The sequence below is a fragment of the Megalopta genalis genome, chromosome 1 (genome assembly GCF_051020955.1).
Source record: "Megalopta genalis isolate 19385.01 chromosome 1, iyMegGena1_principal, whole genome shotgun sequence".
Taxonomy (NCBI): domain Eukaryota; kingdom Metazoa; phylum Arthropoda; class Insecta; order Hymenoptera; family Halictidae; genus Megalopta; species Megalopta genalis.
The window spans coordinates 14,483,225-14,509,470 of record NC_135013.1 but is presented as its reverse complement, the minus strand read 5'-3'; the positions used below and the strand labels follow the sequence as shown (position 1 = coordinate 14,509,470).

General features: G+C 37.7%; 1 protein-coding gene across 5 annotated transcripts in view; it reads left to right on the top strand.

Moving 5' to 3' along the window:
- Positions 1–26,246, top strand: part of Pkn (serine/threonine-protein kinase N) — an 81,293-nt gene that overhangs the window by 11,676 nt on the left and 43,371 nt on the right. For 4 of the 5 annotated variants that reach the window (XR_013033326.1, XM_033475759.2, XM_076521609.1 and 1 more), the window contains 2 exons: positions 1,249–1,377; positions 9,204–9,405. Coding sequence is in view for 3 of the 5 variants with exons in the window: in XM_033475759.2 (XP_033331650.1) it covers positions 1,249–1,377; positions 9,204–9,405 (331 nt within the window). In the remaining 2 variants the exon portion in view is untranslated. The remainder of the gene's footprint in view (positions 1–1,248; positions 1,378–9,203; positions 9,406–26,246) is intronic. The other variant, XM_076521613.1, reaches the window with a different exon arrangement.

Below are 26,246 nucleotides of genomic sequence, written 5' to 3'. Positions count from 1 at the left end.
TCGATCGGAATGTGCACAGACCGCCGATCCCCGCGGGGAGGAACGGTCTAAGATCAATATTTTCTCCTGTGACTACAGTTTTATAACTGTGAACGATTGAATGAGCGAGCGGCCGGTGTGCACATCCGCAGTACGCGCCAGACAATTTCCGGTGGCGCGAACACGCTTCGCCCGTTGTTTTCCCCGCAAATTTCCGAGCTACCGATTCCTCGAATTTCGCGGAAAAGTACGCGTCACGACGATCGAACGTCGGCCCGCGTTTGGAGCGAACAAACGTTTATCGCGAGACGATCGAGAAAATAAATTCACTTTATGATCCCATGGATCTTAATTTCTTGAACTTTGCCGATAGGTGAAGTTACGTATTTTTTTTTCTAGTTTCTGCACCATTCGATTTCAGACAATTATTATGGTTAAATTCATGGTCAAATTAAATGTTGTGGGCTGCTCTCACCTTTTAGTTTTCGCAAAGTACGAACGAAAAATTAGTTTCGTTATTTTACACATCATTTTCTTGGTCATCGCGAAACCTTTTAAAATAACAGGATCTTTACAGAAATGTTTAACTTCTACTATTGAAAGATAAAATAAAAATAAAACGGTAAATATAAGCATTCAAAGTTATATAGCTCCAATTATAATAGGAATTTATAATATATATAACACATAATTATAATATAATATATAATATATATATATTATTATATTATAATTATATATAATATATATTATAATTATATTATAATTATATATAATATATATTATAATTATATTATAATTATATATAATATATATTATAATTATATTATAATTATATATAATATATATTATATATATAATAGAAACAAATGTAATTGTTAAATTATCAAATGGTGCAAATGGTGACCCGCGGTTCATAGGTTACCGACGCCCGGTCTCCACGATCCACTGTCTCGATAGAAATTGTAGAAACACGGCTTTCCCAACCACATGCCGTAAAATCGGCGGAAAAAGCCGGTCATCATATTCCTGTCATTGCATCGATCACTGTCAACGGAAACCATTGAAAAACGATATTTATGATATCTAATCGTCGTGTCCCATAAATCTAGCTCTAATAGATATATCACCCAGTGCCATACTCCCTCAGAGACATTCCTGGGCCCCCGTATACCGATCACATCCTTGTTGCCGAAGCCCATATTTCACGGTATAAGATCGCTCGCGCAAGGTATACCGTCGAATAATCGAATTCGGGATCTGTTTCAGGGCGATTACATCAGGCACCCGGTTCTTTACGAACTGTCGAGCAAGTATGGAGTGGCTGGCAGTGACCAGGTGCCCTTGCCGGCTCGTCTCGACGAGCTCCGGGAGCACATACGCCGAGAAATACGCAAGGTATGTCGACGTTTCGCTTATCCTTCTCTGGCCGCACACCTCTTCTCCGAAGCTCTTCTCTCTCTCTCTCTCTCTCTCTCTCTCTCTTTCTCTCTCTCTTTCTTTCTTTCTTTCCCCCTCTTTCTTTCTCTCTCTCTCTCTTTCTTTCTTTCTTTCTCCCTCTTTCTTTCTCTCTCTCTCTCTTTCTCTTTCTTTCTCTCTCTCTCTCTCTTTTTCTCTCTCTTCCTCTTTTTCTCTCTCTTCCTCTCTTCCTCTCTCTCCTCTTCATCGTCGTGTACCTTACGTACGGTAGCACCGCTCGCACGGGTACACGATACCTCGATGGAAACGGGGGTTGCAGGGGAAGGAAGGATTCTTCCCTCGCTTCCTTCTTGTCCTCTCCTTTTTCGCTGATCCCTGGATGGGAAAGATCGAGGGAGTTCGCGCGCACGTATGTGGTCGCGCATGTGTGCGGAGTCAGCGAATTAAACGATTTAATGCAAGAGATTTTCGGCGGCGATTAAATTGAACCGATTTTACTAGTTAGCACTACGATTTCTTTCGCAACCACGTTGATTAGCACTTCTTCGGCCTTAACCTGTTAACCGGTGAATTAACTTTTGTTCGACACGTTTCACAATGGGGGCCTTTTTACTTCGCAATGAGAAGTTATATTGTCACGCTTCAAGTAATAACGAAAAATCGATTTTCGCACGTTGATCATTCATTTTGATATAGTTGGAAAATATATAAATCAAATATTTTCAATGTACGAAGAATTAATATGAATTTATTTCGTGGTCTGTTAAATACGTTACGCGTATATCTTTTATTTGTTGCATAGTCTTCTTTAGTATTTCCAGGCACCCCCCGTCAGTTACATATAAAAAAACGTTGTAGGGGTGTTTCATAAACTGTGCAAACTCGAAGTGTTATCATATGATCACGCTAGGTTTTAATGTAACATAATATAAGTAATAATCTTACTTTTAAAACTTTCCACGATGAAAGCAATCGCGCATTAAAAGTCTTGTATTTAAACAAAATATGAAGAAAATCAAACATATACAGTATAATTACAGTAACTTACACACATTACGAATAGATTGTAACTGCTAACTGATTAATAGAATCTTTATCATTTCTTGAAATTTAAAAGTCTAGTAAATTAAAATTTCTGAAGAAAGTGGCTAAATGAGATGTTTCTAATTTATCAATTGTAGCCAGTTGAATTGGATCTAAATGAATTGTAGCTAGTTGAATTATAGCTACTTAAAGATTGTATTGGGTTGGCAACTAAGTAATTGCCGATTTGTTCAATGAAATAAAAAATTTTGTTTTACTTGGAACGAAGTTTAATCTGTAATGTATTTTCCATTTTGTTCGATGACCTTTTGCCATCTCCCCGACAACTTGAAAATTCCACGCTCGTAGAAAGTCTGATCCTTTTCGGCCAAAAACTGAGTTAAGTGAGATTTTACAGCGTCGTCATCGTTAAAAGTTTTACCACGAAGGGAGTTGTCCAGGGATCGAAATAAGTGGTAATCCGATGGCGCGAGATCAGGGCTATATGGTGGGTGTAACATCAATTCCCAACCAATATCCATCAATTTTTGCCGAGTGGACAAAGACGTGTGCGGCCTAGCATTGTCCTGCTGGAATATTACGATTGACCGATTCTGCTCGCTTTTCCTTGACCGCTGCATTCAATTTGTTCAGTTGCTAACATTCACGGATAATAAAAAATAACATAATAATAATAATAATAATTTTATAATATAACATTTACGGATATCATAAAAATGGGAATAAGAGACATCTATAACTGTGAAATCGGCAATTACTTAGTTGCCAACCCAATATATAAAAAGAATGATTTTTGTACCCATTTTTTCCCGTACGCTAGTTCAGAAGAATTCACATCAGCACAGAGATCTGCATTCTAATCATGAAACTTTGAGTATTCCCATTCTCGTACACTCCTCGGGTAAAAATTGCTCTTCTACCTATTTTCTCACAATTTTATATATGTATATATTGCGTAGAAAAACCGCATGGTCGGATTAAAGTATCAAACGAAGCCGGAACGAGATCTATAAGACAGTCTTTTGTGAAACAATTTCTAAAGGGTATACGAGGATTAACAATGCCTGAGAACAGAGCTAATAACAATGTTCCCCGCTGATTCCATAATTACTTCGTGACCGAGGAAATGTCGGTGTAAGGGCGGTAGGAAACAAACAGCAACATTAATACATCGAAGCTTGACCGAGAAAATATTGTCCGAGTATTTTTGCTGGTGGCGATCGCTTTGTTATTAGCCCATTAACTGCCACGATCCCCATTTGCGGGATTTTGGAATTTTTACGTACACCACTTGGGGTGCGAAGAATATATCATGTGCGTGTGACAGTTTAATGTTATTCTAAAAGTATCAGACGATATTGTTTATATAGCAGACGGTGCGTATTTTGGATTATATTTTAAATATTTTAAATTTTATATTATATTATATTATAATAATATAATATAATATAATATTGTAATATTATATAATATAATATAATATTATAATATTATATAATATAATATAATATTATAATATTATATAATATAATATAATATAATATTGTAATATTATATAATATAATATAATATTGTAATATTATATAATATAATATAATATTATAATATTATATAATATATTATTATATTATGTAATATTATAATATATTATAATTAAATGTCATACATAAATATGTAATATGGAGGTTATGTTACTTAGTCAGTCTGATCAGTGAACAAAATTATCATATTTGAAGCATGATATTTTTAGTTCTTATATTATAATTAAATATCATACATAAATATGTAATTTGGAGGTTATAGTAATTATGTGTTACTTAGTCAGTCTTTTGTTTTTTATACAATAAATAAAAGTCCTTTTTTTATTGATGCAACCTGCCACAATCTCCACTTGGGAGTTTCTCAAAAAATATAAAATATTTTAACAACAGAACACAATTTGAATATAATTGTTACACAACTGTTTGTGCATGTATATAACTTCTCCCGTCAAAAATGCAAGAAAGAAAAAGAAATTTCGCAGTTAATGGGGTCAAACAATGAAAAACAGGGATAGTAATAGAGCGTGTAATTTCTGGGTAGAAGTAGAGACACGCGTGTGCTCTCGGGTAGAAACTCGAGGGTGGTCCCAGCGTGGAAACGAGTTCCACGCTCTCCCTTTTCTCTTCCTCTCACCTGTCTCGTTTTTCCTTTTCGCGATTGCACCGCGACCTCTATCCATACAGTTCTCGTTGCGCCGAGCGAGCAGTTTGGCAAAAATGTGATTACACCCTTCGCCGCGTTTAGTCCGCGTCTGGCAGCCGCGCAGTTATTCTTCGCGAGGATCGTTGTACAACAGCCTGGAAACCGGGTCGCGGATTTTAGAACCGTTTAACAAACGGTTTTCTATTCCAGGAACGCGTGACTGTATCGGTTATCCTGGATCCTCGGGTTTCGCGCGATGGGAAACTGCAATTTCCTTCTGTAAATTAAGGACACTATGCTAAGTTGCGTCATAGGCCACTTTGTAAGCAGATGAGCTCATTGCAAGCAGTTTATGCTGTAGCACACGCGTACCAAACAATTTTTAGCAGGTCGATATTCTGGATACTACTATGCACGATGTGTAGAAAATTTTGGAATTGTATTTGTATATTATATCACGATTTTCTACACGATGTGTAGAAAATTCTGTAACTATATTTGTATATTATATTCAGCTGCTTCGAAAATAAGGGCACCCCAATTTTACATTCTACATATTTTACCAGTTTCATGTATTAATCACAAAACTGAACAATAAGATTTACATTTGTTGTTCAAAATTTGCTTCCTCCACTTCAATACAATTTTGAAGTGTTTTCCAAAGATCATTCGATTGTCGCACACTCGATTATTGTAATTTCGTTCCACGCATTTTGCAAAGTTAGCTTTAACACGTTCGTCGCCCGGCGCAATTCGGTTGAGTTTCTCGCGGGGCCCAAATCCGACCGATGGAGCACCGAAACATAAACGGAGCGATACATTTTTTAAATAAATAATTTTAAATAAATTTAACCTTGACATAACCTGAACGTCAAGAAACGAAAAAAAAATGTAGAAAGAACTACGACATAGTATAATGTAATGTGTTATACTAAATATAAATTAGTAAAAAGTATAGTATAATATGTATATAGTATAATATTTTTAGTATTTTTAAGTTGTATATCCTATATTTATATTTCTGTGCTTATTCCATTTTATTCCTTTTAAAATCCAACTGAAAGTCCTATAAATCGAATAAGAAGAGCGTCGCCCATATTTGGGTGACGCGGTCCCCGCGGAAGCATACCCGTCACCCAGATCGATAAATTTTTTAAATAAATAATTTTAAATAAATTTAACCTTGACATAACCTGAACGTCAAGAAGCGAAGAAAAATGTAGAAGAAACTACGACCTATCGTTCGAATTGTCCAAAATCACCTCAAATGTGTTTAGAATGTTTCAACGCGCAGCATACGACATAGTATAATGTAATGTGTTATACTAAATATAAATTAGTAAAAAGTATAGTATAATATGTATATAGTATAATATTTTTAGTATTTTTAAGTTGTATATCCTATATTTATATTTCAGTGCTTATTCCATTTTATTCCTTTTAAAATCCAACTGAAAGTCCTATAAAAATCGAATAAGAAGAGCGTCGCCCATATTTAGGTGACGGTGCCCCCACGGAAGCATACCCGTCACCCAGATCTGGTTGACGCGGCGACGAACGTATTAACTTATTCGTCGTTTTGAATGATTATTGCGGGATCTTCTATCGTAAATAATAATAATAATAATAATAATAATAATAATAATAATAATTTTAATTCTATCTTTTATCCCCCTTTCTACTTCAAGCTCTATCTCTAGGCATAGATAAAAAAATTGAAAGAAAAAACGTGAGTTTCTTCGTGTTATTCGAAGTAATAGCAAAATTGAAAAGAATTATTTTAATCTCTGCACAGTAAACTGGTTCTTCCTCGCATCGCCAACAAGTGCGAGTCCTTTAGACCAGTTTAAAAAAAAAAAGTTAACGCGCTTTGAACGGTGCACGAATACTTTTGTGCTTCGCTGTACTTCGTCGCACGAAACCACCGCGTACCGCGGGACAAATTACGAAAATTGCCCGACACCCGGTATAGAATCGAGACGTTCCCGAAGCGGGTCATCGTTTCATTAAACGCCGCTCGCAAATATTATTCACGGCTCGCAGCCATGATTAGAGGGTACGGCGGCACCCGTCAGGTGCGAGCTCGCGGGTGAAAAGTTATAGGAAATCTAATGGGGGGTAATAGAATGAGAGGATAGGCTCTCTGGCGCGTTGCTATAATTTTACGTCTCATTTGCCGCGGCGAAGGGGAGGACGAACGGGATAAAGAAAGAAAGAAAGAAAGAAAGAAAGAGGGGAGTGGTGTTTTTCGATGAACGGCTAGACGACGACGTAGGCCGCTTCAGACCGATCGATCGATCGATAACAATAATAATTGCTCGCGTCTGAATTCCGTGAAGCGAGATTCCGCTTCTGATTCGGGGCCAACCGATCCGGGACACATTCGTTCTCGATGACTGACGAAAACGATCCTTGCGCCTAGCTTTATTGCGCCGTTCGAGTACGCGCATTAATGAAACAATGAACAATAAAGCGTGTTTGGTGGATTGTGACGAAACTGTTCTAACCGTCAGCCTTCGCGCAACGCTGGATACGCACGAGGCTATCCTCGAATCCTACCGTGATTCCATTCGCTGCTATTTTTACTTCTCCTAGTTAGAGCCATTCCAAATTTAATGTACGAGCTGTGCAATTAATTGTTTAACGCGTCGAATGCCACACGCCGGTTTTACAGAAATTGTCCGTGGCGCCACGATGAATTTTCTTTTATGCTATTATATATTATATAGTATGATAGAATATAAGAAATATAAATGAATATAATAGAATGTAAGAAATATAAATATATTATATTCTATTATATTTTTCTTTTATTTCTTTTATATATTAATTATTTATTTTAATGTTGAAATATTATCTGCAATAGATAAGTCACAGTGTACAACCATGTTTGACATGTTAATTGCGACAGGAGTCACTGTTTGAATCGACGATGGTAATAATACCAAATTTTACATATTGACATTTGTTTGAAATTATACAGTGTCCCAGGTTTTAATGTTCAAACTTTGTCAGTATATTCTATGGGACAAAGTAAGAAAAAAATGTTATGTAAACATAGGTCATATAGAGCTTTATTAAGAAGTTATAACAAAAATTCAGAATAGGAATAGTAATCAACTAAAAAAGAAAATAAAAAATAAACAAAAAAATCTTCGATCGATGTGTCGACGTGTATTGTCAAGAACGATTATTAATACATTTCGAAATGTATTAATCAACACAGTATGTATTATTCAAGCCAATGCTCGCAGTAACAGCAAGTTGATTACTATTCCTATTCTGAATTTTTGTTATAACTTCTTAATAAAGTTCTATACGACCTATGTTTACATAACATTTTTTTCTTACTTTGTGCCATAGAATACACTGACAAAGTTTGAACATTCAAACCTGGGACACCCTGTATATATTTCTATACAGGGTGGCCCCCATGACGTCACCGCCAAGTTAAGTGCCGGTCACCGGTGACCCCCATGGCATTCAACGTGTTAAGAATGATTTTTTACGCCTGTTCATTTGGTCAATTTTATTGGAATCGATGCGATACAATTTTCATAGAATATGACTGGACATCAAATTTTATGCATCTGTGAAAGTAACGCGTAAATGAAATACTAGGTCGTAATGTTATCCGAATAGCAATTTTTACTGTCGAGAGCTAGACTCATTCAGGTCGTTCTCGTTTAAAAATTAATTCTCTTTGTCAATATACATATTCGGCGAATTCGATTAGGATCTATCAGATACAACGATGAAAAAAGTATTTGCGATAAGATTTCAGCTTCTGTGCACTTATAAAAGAAAAATACCATGACTCGCATTAATATTCGGACACGATATTGTTAGAAGAATCATTGCTCCTTTTTATATTGCTTATGATAGTATTATTCAATCAATTGTGGTATTATGGACAAAATGAAGTATTTGGACATTTTTTTAAAAAAATTTAATTGCAAGTGCTATAAATATGGGTATTCGTACAGTTTTAAGTTTTATCAGGACAATGATCCTAAACAAACCTTTATAGAAGCTTCAAAGTGTTCTCAGTTTATAGTATAATACACTCTTTCAATATATGAGCCGTTTATTTTGAAAGTGGCATAAGTCACTTTGTTTTTAAGTCGATATATATTTAAGGGTTTGCGTGTTTCAACACGTTTAAAAATATGGATGCTAACTTTCGAGAAGATTTACTTGTATTTGTTATCTCAGGATACTGATATTTCTCTCGGTATAAATAATTTCGTATAAACATGAAAAAAATCACCACTTTTCATTACGGCAAAGTGACTTATGCCACTTCCAGAATAAACGGCTCGTATGAAACTTAAGAAATTGAATTTTGGCCACACAGAAAGCGGGTTTCCAGGCCACTGTGCAACGTTGCGCTGCATCTCTCGAAAAAAGTATGTAATTTCGGCGGTCACCCATGAAAGCGCTTCACGTTCCTCGCGAGGATGTGGGTGCTGACATGATTAGAGAGCGAAGCGATATCGCGAGTCAATTAACGCTGGAGTCGATTGTCCGGCGAGAAATCGAACCGAACCGAACCGAACCTGTTCACTCTGTTGCAGGAGTTGAAAATAAAGGCCGGCGCCGAGAAGCTGAGGGAAGTCGCGACCGATCGTAAAGCGCTGTCGGACGTGGCGACGATCGTGAAAAAGGCGAACAGCAAGCTGAACGAGCTGCAGGCGGAGCTGCAGCAGCTCGAGAGTCAAATTATATTGACGCAGGGCCAGCCCCAGTCGCCCCAGCAAAATCACTCGAACGGTCAAGGTAAGAAAAGCCCCGAAGTTTCGCAGACCGGCCGGCGCAGAGATACCATCTTTGTAGTCGCGTTAACGCCGCATGCCATTGACCGAGAGGATAAGGCTCAGGACTTCGTGCTCGCCTAAACGGGTTTTATGTAACGCCGCGGCGTTAGACCTTTCCGTCCCGATCAATTACCGGACTTCTCTTGACTCGAATCTTGCGAGAAACTAACAGAGATCTAGTCTCTCTCTCTCTCTCTCTCTCTCTCTCTCTCTCTCTCATCCTTGGGCATCGTTGTTGAACCCTAAACGAGTTCAAGGATTTTTTAGCAACCGTGTGAAATTGGGATTCGGCCGGATCCTACCGTTCCTTTGCCGGATCGTTAACCCTTGCTACACCGTCGGGATAATTATATGGATACGTTCCATAAATCGGTCGTACTACGGGCTGCTGCAAAATTAAATCTTTCCTTCGATAGATATTTGCTCTTCGTTCATATTTAGTTTTGGGGGATTTTTTTAGCTTGCGGACGATTGCAAGTCGATTTTTCAAGCTTTGCCTGCATTATTGGTCGCTCTAAGTTCTAGGTACGTTAAATGGAACCTTGATTAATCCTTAAGCACATTCGTATTTGTGACAACTGCTTGCTAAAATATATTGTTTATAAAGTAAAGATGATAGTAAATTTTACATACAAATTAAGTACAACATGTATTGCACATGTTGACGATGACAAGAAAAGGGGAAAGTACGCGATGTAATAACTTCTGGATCCACTTATGGTAGAAGTAATAACTCCGTGTCCGCAGTTAAGCCTTACAAAATTGGAAATGTACTTTATGCGCATACGTATGTGTCCGCAAATGGCGACTGAAAGTTCTGACTCGTCGCTTGCCTCGTGCTTGCCATGGAAACAAAGTAAACAGTGGGGTTGATTTATCCACAAGAACACACCGCCGTGTGTATTTAACAACTGTATTGTGGCTGGTGCAGGAGGAGACAAATAAATTATATGGCGCATGGCTTTTATGTCGCATACGCGAAACTCGGATAACAAAGAGCGCGTTTAATCGCGACCACGAATAATCAGACTCTGGTAAATTAAAGTACCACTGTATATCCAAGTTACTTCAGGAATTGCAGAAAAGTATAATTATTTTACTAAAGTATTGGGTTGGGGCAACTAAGTAATTGCCGACTTGTTCGATGAAATAAAAAATTTTGTTTTACTTGGAACGAAGTTTAATCTGTAATGCATTTTCCATTTTGTTCGATGACCTTTTGCCATCTCTCCGACAACTTGAAAATTCCACGCTCGTAGAAAGTCTGATCCTTTTCGGCCAAAAACTGAGTTAAGTGAGATTTTACAGCGTCGTCATCGTTAAAAGTTTTACCACGAAGGGAGTTGTCCAGGGATCGAAATAAGTGATAATCCAATGGCGCGAGATTAGGGCTATATGGTGGGTGTAACATCGATTCCCAACCAATATCCATCAATTTTTGCCGAGTGGACAAAGACGTGTGCGGCCTAGCATTGTCCTGCTGTAAAATGACACCTTTACGATTGACCAATTCTGGTCGCTTTTCCTTGACCGCTGCATTCAATTTGTCCAGTTGCTAACATTCACGGATAATAAAAAATAACATAATAATAATAATAATAATTTTATAATATAACATTTACGGATATCATAAAAATGGGAGTGAGAGACATTTATAACTGAAATCGGCAATTACTTAGTTGCCAACCCAATATCATATTATATATCAATTATATATATATATATATTATTATAATTATATATATATATAGTATATATTTATATATATAATATATATCATATTATTATTAGAAACTATAGTGAGTATTTTTTCAGATTTCTTTCAAGCCTCGGACGATAAGAATCGTCGGATCAAATATCCGTTAATGCAAAGCCATATTGTCGGCAGATGATTAATGTTCGACCGAAAATATGGAATATACAAAGACTCTTTGTTACATTACAAATCACATTTCTAGATCGCGATTTACTCCGCGATACAATAAACGTACAATGAACCAAGTTTAAAAATCTCGAATCCGCAGAAACTATAAACCGGTTCGAATCTATATATATATATAGATTATCCAAGAATATCTCGCAGATTATTCGCAAAGTTCAGGCTTTAAACGACCGAGAATAACCGGTGCACCCTTTTTCCCCGACGTATCAATTAATGTTTCTGCTTATTCACGGACAACTTATCGATACATCGTGGTAATGGCGAGAGTACGTTCCGGTACGTTCCCTCCTACCACGCTAACGACTGGCCAGTGTCGTTAACGAGCGGTCACTTAATAACTCCACCCGCTAACGAGCCGTCGAGACGACGTCTTCGGGTTTATAAAGCTCGGCCGTGCATGCGAGCTACCGCTTCATTCCCTTGCATCGCATCGGGCCCGGCAAATCGAGCGTATCCAGCCCCGGGGCATAACACACACGGCGGCGGTTTAGCCTCGACGGATCGTTCCGTCGACGATCCAACGATCCACGGGTTTGATAAACTGCTCTGGAAAATCGTTTACGCTCCTGGCGCGACCGTATTCCTCCGTCGGTGTTCCGAGCCTCGGATAATTTGTTTGGGAACGCGGTACATCAATCTTTGAACACCATTCGAGCACGTGGTCCTCCTCGGTTTTGCGAAATTTTTCACCCCGGTTTCGCGAAATTTCCCTCCCCGGATTAGCGCGCTCGATTTTAACGTTTCCGATTCGAATTTGAAACTGTTTGGAATTGAAAGGAGCTTGGTCACTCGAGCCTAGAACTCAATTTTTGGACTGTTTGTACAGTGATTTCTCGAATAAATGCTTCGGAATGCTCTAAACTGCTTCGAAAGTGTAATCTTTTACAAACATTTCACGAATAGGCTTGTTAGAGAAAAAAGAAAAATCAGTATATTTAAAAGAAACGAATAATATCTATTAAATCTCTGCAGAAATTCTATCTAAAATGGAATTTTATGCGGGTCTCGGGTGACCCACGTTCGTCTTGCTAGGGTTAAACGGTCTGCCAACTAATGTAATCATTCTCACGTCAGGCAGTTGTAATCTAGATTCATTACACGTTTCAATATTTTCGCTACAGTAATTCCTCCCTAATTCGCGCTGAGATTGCGCACAGAAATGGACGATTTGGGGAAAGGAGATACGATTATTCGAGCCTTGCGCCTCGTTTGCATAGTTGTTGCCAATCGGTAACTATAAAAACGAGAAAACAAGGCTCGAATAATCGTATCTCCTCTTCCCAAATTCTACATTTTTGTGCGGATTCTGAGCGCGAATTAGGGAGAAAATACTGTGTTCTGTTCTACTCGGTTCAGCGAAAATTTGCGTCTCGGATTAGCGCGTTCGCTTCAATTCGAAACTGTTCAGAATCGGAAGAAGTTGGGCTACTTAAGTTCAGAATTCGATTTCGAGAACTTCGTGTGTTCAATTCTCCCCGGTTTAGTGAAAGTTTGTGTATTAACACGTTGAATGCCACGCCGGTTTTACAGAAATTGTCCGTGGCGCCGCGATGAATTTTCTTTTATGCGATACATATAATGTTGAAATATTATCTACAATAGATAAGTCACAGTGTATAACCATGCTTGATATGTTAATTGGGACAGTGGTCACTGTTTTAATTGATGATGGTAATAATACAAAATTTTAGATATTGACATTTGTTTTAAATTATATATATTTATATATATAAATTATATATAATTATTATTAATATTATTAATATAATATATATAATTATTAATATAATATAAATATTATTAATATTATATATAATTATATTTATTATAAATTATATATATCAATTTGGGCGCGCCGGTCACCCGTGGCCCCCATGGCGTCACCGCCAAGTTAAGTGCCGGTCACCGGTGACTTCGTGGCATTCAACGTGTTAAACGTATCGCGCTTTAATTTTCGAATTCTCTTCTTTCGATTTGCTCCTGAGAGTGTGAAATCATTACTATAGACAGAAAATTCATTCTCTCTGGATTACTGTCTAGTATCCAGCTAATGACAGTCGTTCGATTCAAAGACTTTTCTTATATTATTTCACGTCCATAGTGAAAGATATATATTAGAGTCCCGATCGTCGTAAATTATCTTTTATTGCTCGACCAGCTGTAAAAATAATCCTTGTCAGATTAACGACACCTTTCCTTGTGGTTTATTAGTCTTGTTTCTGTTGCCTTTGCGGGAACTAGAAATTGATCGAATTTTAATTACACCGTTTTCATTCACATGATCGAAAAATTACCATTATTTTAAGATCGATAACTCCATGAATTATTGTTGAATAGCTCATCAAGTTTCTACCTATTTTTCATAAACGAACGAAAAAGAAATGCCGAAACAAGTGCATTTTTTCTCATCCATCGATTTCCTGCAACAAAATTAACACAAACGCTTCTCATTAACGTTTCTATTTTCTACAGCAGAGTACAAAGAATTAAGGCTGCTGGCGCGTTAACGCAACAGCCTAACTGATCTGTCCGTTGAATTTGTCTGAAACCGTCGCACGAATTCCGACTTCAACCATTTCAAATAAAATCTCCTAAAAACGGAAATATCCTAGTTTTATTCCGTGTCAACTTCTCGCACAGATTTGCGCTAAATTAACACGTTCAGCGGCAACAATCTACCACTAAAATTCACTCGAGGTCAAAGCAATTTAGCTAATTAAACGAGAACCAGAAAGTTAAAATTTATCACAATGGATGACATTGGAACCCTTTCGTATCCGAAATATCCTAGTCAAATTCAGTTTGTCCGAACGTATTGCAATGAAAACGAATGTTCAAAATTGGTGAAAAATTAGTGTCACCCATACGTGACCGACGCGGCGCTCAACGTGTTAAATCGTCCGTGTACGCACGTTTCTTTGAAAATAAAACCACGGGACGAGGGGGTCGAGCTAATTTCTCTCTAAAAATCTCTGCAGCCCGCCTAATGAAATTATTCGTCGATTCGCAAGACTTCGCGCGCGCTCCGCCCCGCCCCGCCCCGCCCGCCGTAAATACACTTTTACAGCCTCGGCCAGCAGTAAAGTTGATATTTACGATCGGAGTGCGCGTTGCTGTCCGGGCCTGCTTAATCGGAACAATAACTCCGCCTTCCCCGGATTAGTGGCCGCGAGAGAGCGCACGGGGCCCCGGCACTCTCTCGAATACGCGCCGCTCTAATCCGTGAATCACCCGAGCACGTATCGCGTGTAAATCACTCGGAGGGGCCCCCGGTCTGCTCGGTTAGGTTCGAGCCGACGAGCGCATTGGAAACGTCACTTTGTACAGTTAGGTCGTTCCGCGGGACACGCGTTTCCAGTCAACGGAACATTGTCATCCGGAAACGGCGCTCTAATGGCATTTCCAGGCATTCACCCCTTTAGAGCGGTCCGAACAACGCGCGCCGGTGCAGTTACCGGGCATAAATTAGGAATGATTAACTGTGATCCTCGTAATCGCAGGTCATGGCACTCGGAGACCGGCCACGGGCGTAGAACGTCCGATCCGAATGATATCGTCGCGATCCAAGCATGATCGCTTATATCGCCGCGTTCGGTGACTCGATTCGATTCTTAGAATCCTCGAGCTGATTGGTTCTGTGACGCACGGACAGAGAAATTACTTACGCGAATTGTACTAGGTCGAAAGCCAGCAGTTGTCCGCCAGCTTTTATCGGGAACTTTTCGTTTCCTGTTTATTTCAATCATTTTATTCTATTCTAATATAATAATATATTAGATAATAATAATAATAATAATAATAATAATAATAATATAATAAAATTCACATTGATGTAAATTAAATTTTGCTTAGGTTATATTATAATAATATAATATAATACAATTCACATTGATGTGTAAATTAAATTTTGCTTAGGTTATATTATGATAATATAGGTTATATTAGGTTATATTATAATATAATAAAATTCACATTGATGTAAATTAAATTTTGCTTAGGTTATATTATAATAATATAATATAATACAATTCACATTGATGTGTAAATTAAATTTTGCTTAGGTTATATTATGATAATATAGGTTATATTAGGTTATATTATAATATATAATATATTATAATATAATAAAATTCACATTGATGTGTAAATTAAATTTTGCTTAGGTTCGTTTGATTCGCTTTATAACTGATTTTAATGTATATGTTGGGTTTTATAATTCATCGATAAAATATTTTAAAGGGAATGAAATAATTAATAATATAATTATAGGGCTAATTGTTCATAAAATTTCAACATTATTATTTTTTAATAAATTAAAATTTCAAAATTGATTATTTAAAATGGAGATTAAAATGTATGATGTTAACGTAGTAATTTACTGATAAAATAATTCTAGCAAAATTATTATAGTTAATTAAATTATCAGCAAAAGGAGAATTAGGATCTTGGAATGTTAATATTTTGCATGCTGCGATCTTTTTATAGAAATAATGTAATGTAATTTATATAAATAAATAAATAGATATAAAGCTCTTCATAATTAATGAAATTGATGAAATTATAGGAGTGAGAGTGGATAAATTGAAGCCTTTCGATAACCATGTTCAGAAGGTCTTTGTTTTTATCATTTCCGTTCGATACTCTGCTGTATTATCTAGATATCGTAGACCGTCTCATGTTGCTGCCAGAAATGTTCGATCGCCGGTAAAGTCTATTAGTCATTAACTGTTAAGTGACGCCGAGGATAGACACGCGAAAACAACAATGGCTCCTGTAGCGGATCTGGTAATGTTTCCGTGGGTTGACTCACCTGCGATCTTTTCACGTGAAACACTGCTCTGATTCCCAGTACATTCGCATCATCGCTATAACTCGCAGTGTTTCCCACCCTAGTAAAAAAGAATATCATTCTGAGTGCCATATCAATTCGCTTCTCAGAAGCTGACAATAAACCTTTCACTCGCGGTTCGATAAAACGATCGAAAGCTTTTAATCTGCAAATCTATAAAAAAGAAGATCTTAGAAGTTAAAGCGAGGACTTCAAAGTTAGTAAAAGTAAGTAAGTAGTAATTGTAAGTTTATCGTTGCAGGATCCTCTTTCTCACAAAATTATAGCAGTTCGAATATCGTCAATTTCTCAACAATCGTATACATTTATGCCTAACGCTATGCGTACATAATATCGTTCCAATTGCTTTCCGCAACCACGGTACAAAGAAAAAGCTGTTTGTTAACCAACTATGCAACGAAACGGATTGAATAATCGCCCGAGGCTCGTTTGCGTAATCTTCTTTCCCGAGACACACGCAGGAGGATCGAACGAATGTTATACATTGCAACGCGGATTAATAAATTTCACAGAAGTTTCACAGAAGCGGTCGCACTTAGGCGAACCTAATCTGAGAGGATAAGATGGATAGACTTTGAGCAGTCGACGAGCCCTTACAGCAGGGGTGTCAAACTCGCGGCCCGAGATGAACATTTTTGCGGCCCAGTCGATATATCCGACGCAAAGTAAAAATAAAATAGAAATGTGAATTAGAAATTTTGAAAGTAGTCTCGGCCAATAAAATTTCTCCCGAAATAGGAAAGATAGTATCATCAGAGAAAAGAGATGTCAAGTATCAGGACGTAAACAATAATTTAACTTTATATATGTTTGTTACAATGTACTAGTCAAAATAAGAATATTTGTTTCTATGAACATTGATCTTTTTTTTGCGGCCCACCTAAAGTTAAGCATCGTTTATTTGGCCCAAGTTAGCTTTCGAGTTTGACACCCCTGCCTTACAGCGATCGGTCCCAAATCAAGCCACGATCGATATTAACTCAGCGAAAATTCGCGAAACGAACTCGAGGTTATCTCGACGCGACAATCTATCGATCTATCAATCGGTCGATGGTCTGGCATCGGCAAATCGCCGGTTCTCTGGTTCCGTCGACCTTGAAAGGCTGGTTACGCCATTGTGTGCTATGAGCAGTTCGCTATCGGTGCCGCTTCGTGACGCCTCGAGGCTCCTCGCGTATTCGCGAGCGTATTCGCTCGCGACTAGAAGCGCGCGGTCTTCTGTTCCCTTTGAATTGACGGTAAGTGGTAGCGTCTATTTATACCGTGGACCCAGACGCTCTATCCAATCCAGTTAAGTCAGTCATCATACATTGTCGGGACTAGTAACTCGCCTTCGGGCCATCTCATTCACCCGCGATGCCCTGTGCCATTCAACTCGGCCCGAACAATAAGGCCGCGGCGGGAAAAGAGGCTGTTTGTGGGAACGGGAAATATTCGAGCTCTCGCTAAAACCCTAAGCCGTTAATCAATTCTATCCCGACTGGTATGAAATGACCGCACAAAAGGGTCCTAGAATAGTGCGCCATTCCTTTTTCGCTTTTTTTCCGCTTGAAATCGAACGAGTGTTACCTCGTTTGAGTAATTCAGTGGTTGCACAGAAGATTCTAAAGAAATTATTTTGGCTATAATTTCTTAATATTTTTTCTTAATATAATATCTTATATTAAGAATATTATAATTAATTAATATATATTATAATTAATTCTTAATATAATATAATTTCTTAATTTCTTTATTATAATTTCATTTGTTACTTTGATTGAACGGTATTTTTAATTTTTCTTTCTAACGAGGTAATAGTAAAGTATTCTTCAATGATTCCCGCAAAGATCTTAGCATAGTACTTGATCCACTTGTAACTCCACGTTTTGTAGAAATAATTCTAAAGTTACATTTAACACGTTCGTCGCCCAGCGCAATTTGGTTGAGTTTCCCGCGGGGCCCAAATCCGACTAATGGAGCACCGAAATATAAACAGAGCGATAAATTTTTTAAATAAATAATTTTAAATAAATTTAACCTTGACATAACCTGAACGTCAAGAAGCGAAAAAAAATGTAGAAAAAACTACGACCTATCGTTCGAATTGTCCAAAATCATCTCAAATGTGTTTAGAATGTTTCAACGCGCAGCATACGACATAGTATAATGTAATGTGTTATACTACATATAAATTAGTAAAAAGTATAGTATAATATGTATATAGTATAATATTTTTAGTATTTTTAAGTTGTATATCCTATATTTATATCTCAGTGCTTATTCCATTTTATTCCTTTTAAAATCCAACTGAAAGTCCTATAAATCGAATAAGAAGAGCGTCGCCCATATTTGGGTGACGGGGCCCCCACGGAAGCATACCCGTCACCCAGATCTGGGTGACGCGGCGACGAACGTGTTAATGGTAACAAGAACGATCTTCAAAAAATAATCATTTGGAAGCATTCATTTCAGTTTTAACTTGTATGCTGTTCAAAAATGTTCCAGAATTATGATAATTCGTTCGACTTCGAATTTCACATTCGTCGACGAGGTGGTTTGCGCATCATTTCCAATTTCACATATTAGAGAAACAACATTAACACGTTGAATGCCACGGGGGTCACCGGTGACCGGCACTTAACTTGGCGGTGACCGGCGACCCCAAATTGATAGAAATATATATAATTGAAAACAAATGTCAATATCTAAAATTTTGTATTATTACCATCGTCAATTCGAACAGTGACCCCAGTCGCAATTAACATGTCAAGCATGGGTAATAATAACCATAATAATAACCATTACAATAATAACCATTACAGTGTGTACTGTAACTTATCGATTGCAGATAATATTTCAACACTATATGTATCGCATGAAAGAAAATTCATCGCGACGCCACGGACAATTTCTGTAAAACCGGCGTGGCATTCGACGTGTTAAAATAAAGTCTCAACGATAGCACGAAAGATCCCAGAGAGAAAATGATTTTAAGCAAATAATTTTAGCGAAAGATTCTGGAACAGAATGCTTTTCCATTTTCGTGATCCCAACGACGCCGGAATTAGTAACAACCGTGTCAATTAAGGAAAAGGTCGTTTCTTCAAGAAATGTCACGATGACGGAATCTTGTTAGAATTTATGAGATGCAAGAATATTAAAAGATTAATAGGTCAGGAAAAATCTGGAATTTCCAGTTTCTATTTCATTAAATAAATTGCTTCGATATTGTGGGACTTTTATAGCCGCGCCGTCGACCAACGGCGTTTGTAATGGTGGCCGCGAGAGTGCCATTATACGGCAACTCGAACCGGTGCACGTCCAAGTCGTCGGCCACGGTGTAGAGGAACGTTTTTAAATTAAGGGACGGTGGTTGGAATGTGGGTCAGGTGGCGTGGCAAATCCGAGCGTCTATTTAAAACGATAATAATGTCTTGTTCGTATGTAGAGCGAAATCGTGGACCCTTCTGCGATTATTATTAAACGTCTCATAAACGTACCGAGCGATTCCGGCCGCCAATACGCAAAATCTGGAACACGGGACGTTGAAATCTGTTGCGTCGCTGTAAATCTTTCCTCCCTTTCCTCGAGACTTGACGGAAACGTTGGTCAAGTGGACTGCGATCGTTTTAAATAACTTTCCTTGTAGGAATTAAGGGGATATTCTTGTCTACGATGCTACTTTTCTACCTCTTTTTGAGTTAATTATTTAAACAAAAATCATAAGACTTTTAGTATTTAATATAATATTATATAATAATATTATTATATTATATAATATTACTATTATTATTATATTATTATATATATTATTATATAATATTATATTATATACTAAAAGTCTTATGATTATTTTTATTTTTGTTTAAGAAAATAGTTTTTATACTTTAAGTATTATTAAATATCCTATTATATTATATTATAATATAATATAATAATATATTATTATAATAATAATATATTATAATATAATATAATATAATAGAAAAAATCAAAATTACACGAGCGGTGTGCTTGGCTAAACAAAAGTATTGTAGAAAAAGACCTTGAAGAAAATAAAGAAGACCCTAGAAATACCTTGCTAGTATACACGATTTATCCGTTTCATTAATCTGAAACCTTGTTTAGTGTTGGACATACAATAGTAGACAAGACAATAGGTGATAGACCAGGCAAGAACATCTCCTTAAATGGTGCTGACTTTAAATCGATTAGCAAATGATAAAAGTCTAAAAAATTAGCTTTTAAAGTAATTGAAAGCAAGGCTAAAGTGTAATGAATGAATAGAGTGCAAAATGTATGCATTTACGATAAAAATAAGTAAGTCAAATTTGGATCAGTAGAAAGATTAAAGTATATATTCAGTTTCTTGAAATTTTCAAAATATGCGAGGAGAAAGTTTAATATTTAAGAGAGTAATTACGCATTCCTTGGTCGAGGAGTTAATCAAGCACACGCGAAGCCCCAAGCTAACACTTAAAACCATTTCCTTCCGAACTTTTGAGTATCCATTAGAGACTGCAACAAGAGTTTTAAAACTTTTAAAGTAATTGAAAGCAAGGCTAAAGTGTAATGAATGAATAGAGTGCAAAATGTATGCATTTACGATAAAAATAAGTAAGTCAAATTTGGATCAGTAGAAAGATTAAAGTATATATTCAGTTTCTTGAAATTTTCAAAATATGCGAGGAGAAAGTTTAATATTTAAGAGAGTAATTACGCATTCCTTGGTCGAGGAGTTAATCAAGCACACGCGAAGCCCCAAGCTAACACTTAAAACCATTTCCTTCCGAACTTTTGAGTATCCATTAGAGACTGCAACAAGAGTTTTAAAACTTTTAAAGTAATTGAAAGCAAGGCTAAAGTGTAATGAATGAATAGAGTGCAAAATGTATGCATTTACGATAAAAAATAAGTAGGTCAAATTTAGATCAGTAGAAAGGTTAAAGAATATATTCAGTTTCTTGAAATTTTCAAAATACGCGAGGAGAAAGTTTAATATTTAAGAGAGTAATTACGCATTCCTTGGTCGAGGAGTTAATCAAGCACACGCGAAGCCAAGCTAACACTTAAAACCATTTCCTTCCGAACTTTTGAGTATCCATTAGAGACTGCAACAAGAGTAGCAACAAACTGGGAACAGCAGTTAGAAACAGCAATGGCATTCGGAAAACGTAAAAGTACCGTTCTGGATCCGGTATTACCCAACAATTTAAATGAAAACACTATTAAAGCTTGAACACTTCACTGTCCGGTAGCCTATTAGCTGGTTTTACGTCTACGGTTACCGATAAGGAACCTATTAATTCCTTCTTAACTCGCGAAGCCTAATCTTCGCCGAATCGACAGCCGCTGGCTTCACAGTTTTTCTCTGGAAGCTCTTCTCGGAAGACTCGCTCTCGTGCTTTATTACCGGCAATAACATTTAATTTACCGATATACCCATCAGGGCTAGATTTAGTGGCGGCGATGATCTCGTTCGTTCACACCATCATTATTCTTCTTATCTCGTGTACCCTTCTACAAGCACAACTGACGTTTTTATTGCTCTAAAATGAATTATTATTTACTAAGAGAATGGAATGATTTTCTTGCACTTCGCGGAAAAATCCTTTGTTAAAACCACGATAATCCAATCGAGAAGATTGAAACGAGAATTCTAGGATTAAATAAAATTAGAAAACTCGAGAGATTGGCATATCGTGATACTCCGATTACTATATCGCTTCGCCGGTGTGTCTAAGTAAGATAATACTGAGTCCCTTTTAGAGAAGCTAATAAAGAAGATACAACGAGTACAATGCCTTCTTTGATCCATAATGTTTCTTAGGAAAGCGAGATTAAGATTACAAAATACTGCCAACATAATCTACCTAAATGAAAATGATTGAACTCCTTTCGAATATGGACGAATCATTGATAAGCCTATCAATGATAGGTTTCCAGTAGCTAAAGTGTCAAAAAAATCTTGACATGTAATCAATATCACACATAAACGAGTAAATTAAATGAATATTTTTTTACGAGAACAATTTTTTTGCTATTTTTTCCTTTTATTTAATCTAGATACGAGGATCACCTTGAATTCTTTAACACTATAATGCCATTTAAAAGTCTGTTGAATATAGAATAAAAGATTATTAAGGTACAAGAGTTCTGAAATTAATGTTCATCGAGATATTCTGTAGGCGATTTTGAACGCAAGAAATGTGCAAAATGTTCAAAATGTTGTCCATTACAATCAGTGCAAGATTCTAGGCAATTAAGCAATGCGACTCATACATGTGTAAGTGTTTCATATTTTGATAATAAAGGGAAATTGTAAAGAATATTGATTCTAAACACATCGAAACACTTTCTTAGTATTAGTATCACGTAGTAGACAACGCGTTAATCGTCCAGAAAATTAGTTTACGTCGTTGTTTATCTAGGCTATTTAGATTTAGTTCAGGGATCTGTCTAGAGATCTCGATCATCGGAAAGTCGCTCATGGATAAAGAACTGATATTCTTCTCGATCAACGATCTAATTCGTCGTTCGAGTTGGATCAGCTTGTTTCACCGAAAACCAGAGTAGATTCGGAGCAAGATATAGAGACCGCGTAGACAGGAGAAAGTAGATTCCCGGTCTCGTCCTCGAAGAAGCGAATAACGAACGCCGCGCACGAGGGCTCCCGGCTTCACTTTCCAGTTGCCGGAGCTGTACGTGCGTATAATACGCGTTATTCCACCGCGGAGGGACGGTGAAAACGCTCCTCGTATCTCACAGACACAGGCGTGCACCGGTGTCCACAATACGATCAAAAGCGCGTTTACCGGAGTCGATCGGTCGAAGGATCGCGATCGCGATCGCGATCGGTCCCGTTGCGAGACTAGCGCGGGTATCGGGCCCGAGGCGTTCTCGGGCTGGCCCGCTTCGACGCGAATCGAGATCGCGTTTCAGCCCGAACCGAACCCACGCTTTCGCATTCCACGCTGTCGAGATATCGAACGGACCCTCGGGGCCCTCTTCTATATCCTCGGAGCCCCTCTTCGGGGGCTAGGCGCTTTTAACTCGGACCCTAAACGCTAACTGGCTGAATGGTTACACGTTTATTTCGTTGAAACTCGTACGAATCGGTCGAAATATCTGGAGACTGCAAGTCTTTCCTTCCGCAGAAATACAGGGGCGAGAATTCGACTTTTCGGAGAATCTAGATATTCAGATTGTTAACACGATTTTTCGCACGTGCAAGTGGAATAGAAAAATCAAACTAATCTTTAAAATTATTAACATTGATGAAGATACGAATTAAGGAGATACAAAGTCATAATACAGGGTGTCCCGAAAATGTCTCGCAATCCGGAAATTGCGGGTTCCTCGGATCATTCGAAGCAACTTTTTCCTTTACAAAAATTTTCTCCGAGGCACCGTTAACGAGTTATTAACGAAAAACAGTGATCAATAAGAATCGAGTACAGTTGACGCGAGGCGGCCCAGCCAAGGAGCGCACGAAGCCCAGTTCCGCTCATTGGCTCGGCCGCCTCGCGCCAGCTGAACTGGGATTCGACCGCTTCGACCGCTGGCGCTGTTGACTCGGCCGACTCGCGCCAGCTGAGCTCGCCTCTCACTGGTCACTGTTTTTCGTTAATAACTCGTTAACGGTGCCTCGGAGAAAATTTTTGTAAAGGAAGAAGTTGCTTCAAATGACCCGAGGAACCCGCCACTTTCGGATTGCGAGACATTTTTGGGACACCCTGTATAAATATGATGCGAAGTCATCGGAACAATATAAAAAGTAGATAGTTTTTCTGTCATACTGTATTTATCTCGGTTAACAGTGAAAGAGTATCCGAAGAATGAATTTATTGAATTCTTCATCAGTTCTTTATGAATCCGTCTTGTAATCTCAGCTATAGTAAATTCCGAAATTGTCGGAAGAGATGTTTGTATTGACATTCTAAACTACTCGCACAATGTATCGAGTTCGTGCTAGTGTCCTTCAAATAGTGTATTCTTCGAGTCTTGTTTCCGAAGCAAACACATCGTCCGCTCGCTTCGTACTTTCATTGAAAAATTTCAAAGGCGAACTTTCTAAGCATTAAGATCATCGATTTGTTGAATTTTTTACAAGTTTCGCTGTAACTGTGTTCAGTTCGCCAGAAAACGCAGCTACCGCGTTTACACTGCAATTGCAGTGTAAAACGGCGATCATTTTGTTGCACTGTAAGGGGAAATGTCTTATCGAGTTAAATGAGTTATTGCAGCATTTCTCTCGCAGACGTAGATCAGTCTGTAATTATCCAAAACGAGAAATACAAGTAACCTCAAACCCCGATTAAAAGTCGATTCAATAAGGTGCGACCATTACAAAATATCGAAAAAACCAGTTTTTCCTTTAGATCACGACGGTATTTAAAAAGTCGCAACAGCCACGACTACGTAACATCGATCAAAGTCTGTCGGTTAATATCAATTTAACAAATTCGAGAACAGTTTTCCTCGTTACACTATTATGACGGTCTTTATGAATGCGCGATGTCAATCACGGTTTATCGATTGATATTGATCGGCAACTTCGTTTCGGTGAACCATAATGATCTGTTATCTACGATAAACCGGTGTGGGAAAGCTAATTTACCTATTGTTTCCACTGGCCACCCTTAAATCATAGCGATTGGTACTAAAGCTTGCGACAGTTCGCGGAAACTTTAGAAATTTAATGATCCGTGCCGCGGTAACAGAGATATCGCGACACGCATGGATTCCGCTCGACGCCGCCTGCATTTATCCCGCACCGCGAAATTATGATAATGCCGGTCGGGGCACACCGGGTACCCCTGTGCATTCGTCGAAGTAACGGTCGGTTGCGGCAGTTTCCCCTCTTTCTGGCTTCTAGAGCGTCGAACCCTCGCGCCCTTTGTGTTTCATCGAGCCAAGAAATGATATACGATGAATTTCCAACGGAATTCATGGATTCTAACTTCGGTTTCGCTGCGGCCGACAAAATGGCGGGTCGATGACCTCTAACCTTTCTCGGAGAATACTTAAAGAATTCCTGAAATATATTATTTCTCAATTCTGATTACTTTGCTTAACTTTGCGATCACCGATCAGTAGGAATAGTAAATTTTTTATAGAAATTTAAATTAATTAATATAAATTTAAATTTTAGATGGACCTTCATGAAGGTTCTTTAACACTAAACCTACCAAGCAGTAATACTAACTGGCATGTACTGCTTCACAGAAGTTAAAAGACCGAATTTATTTGGAATTTGTAAAGTTTTTAATATAACTTATTAATATAACTTATTCAAGCGTTTTCCACGAAAGAGTCTCGGAACTTTGCAGAATTGCAAAATAAGAAAGCGGTCACTTCGACCGCGGTAGATTTAGTGTTAAATGTTTCATCTTGCTCGTGGTAAACAAGATACTTTTTTCGTATAAGTTATTAACTTTTTGCGCTCAAGAATGCGTATGCTTGCAGAAGACTTCTATTGTTTAACAATTTGTCGAATACAGTCAAATTCAATAATGCGAACATTCTTTTGATAATAGAGTAGCAATTCTTCGCGTCGTCCCGGAGTCGCCACTCGAGTGCAAAGGGTTAAGTTAATTTTAATTCGATTTTTATTTTAAGATTTTTAAGAAGTTTATCTTTTATAATTCACTGCAGAGCGAACAATTGAATTGCATGAAAATAGATTTTGATAGATATCGTCCTTTAAAATCGACTGCAGATTTCGCGGCACCCTGTAGAGCAGTCAGGAATACTATTGCCATAGGGTTGATAGTATTATTGACTGTCGCAGAGAGTTTCGTTGCAGATAACAACTCGAGGGCAGAGATACGCGCATTGTCGCGTTGCAGGTCGGGAAGTTCGCTCGGACTTGCATCTAAGTTGACAGTGTTTCATTAAAACACCTGTCCTTCGGTTCAATGCTGATCCAAGGAAACAGCGGACCGGATGTTGACCCGTAAAAAAGAAAAACGTGGTGACATGCGTCGACGATTGTTGTCCATTGGAAGATAAGGATCGATCGGTGTTA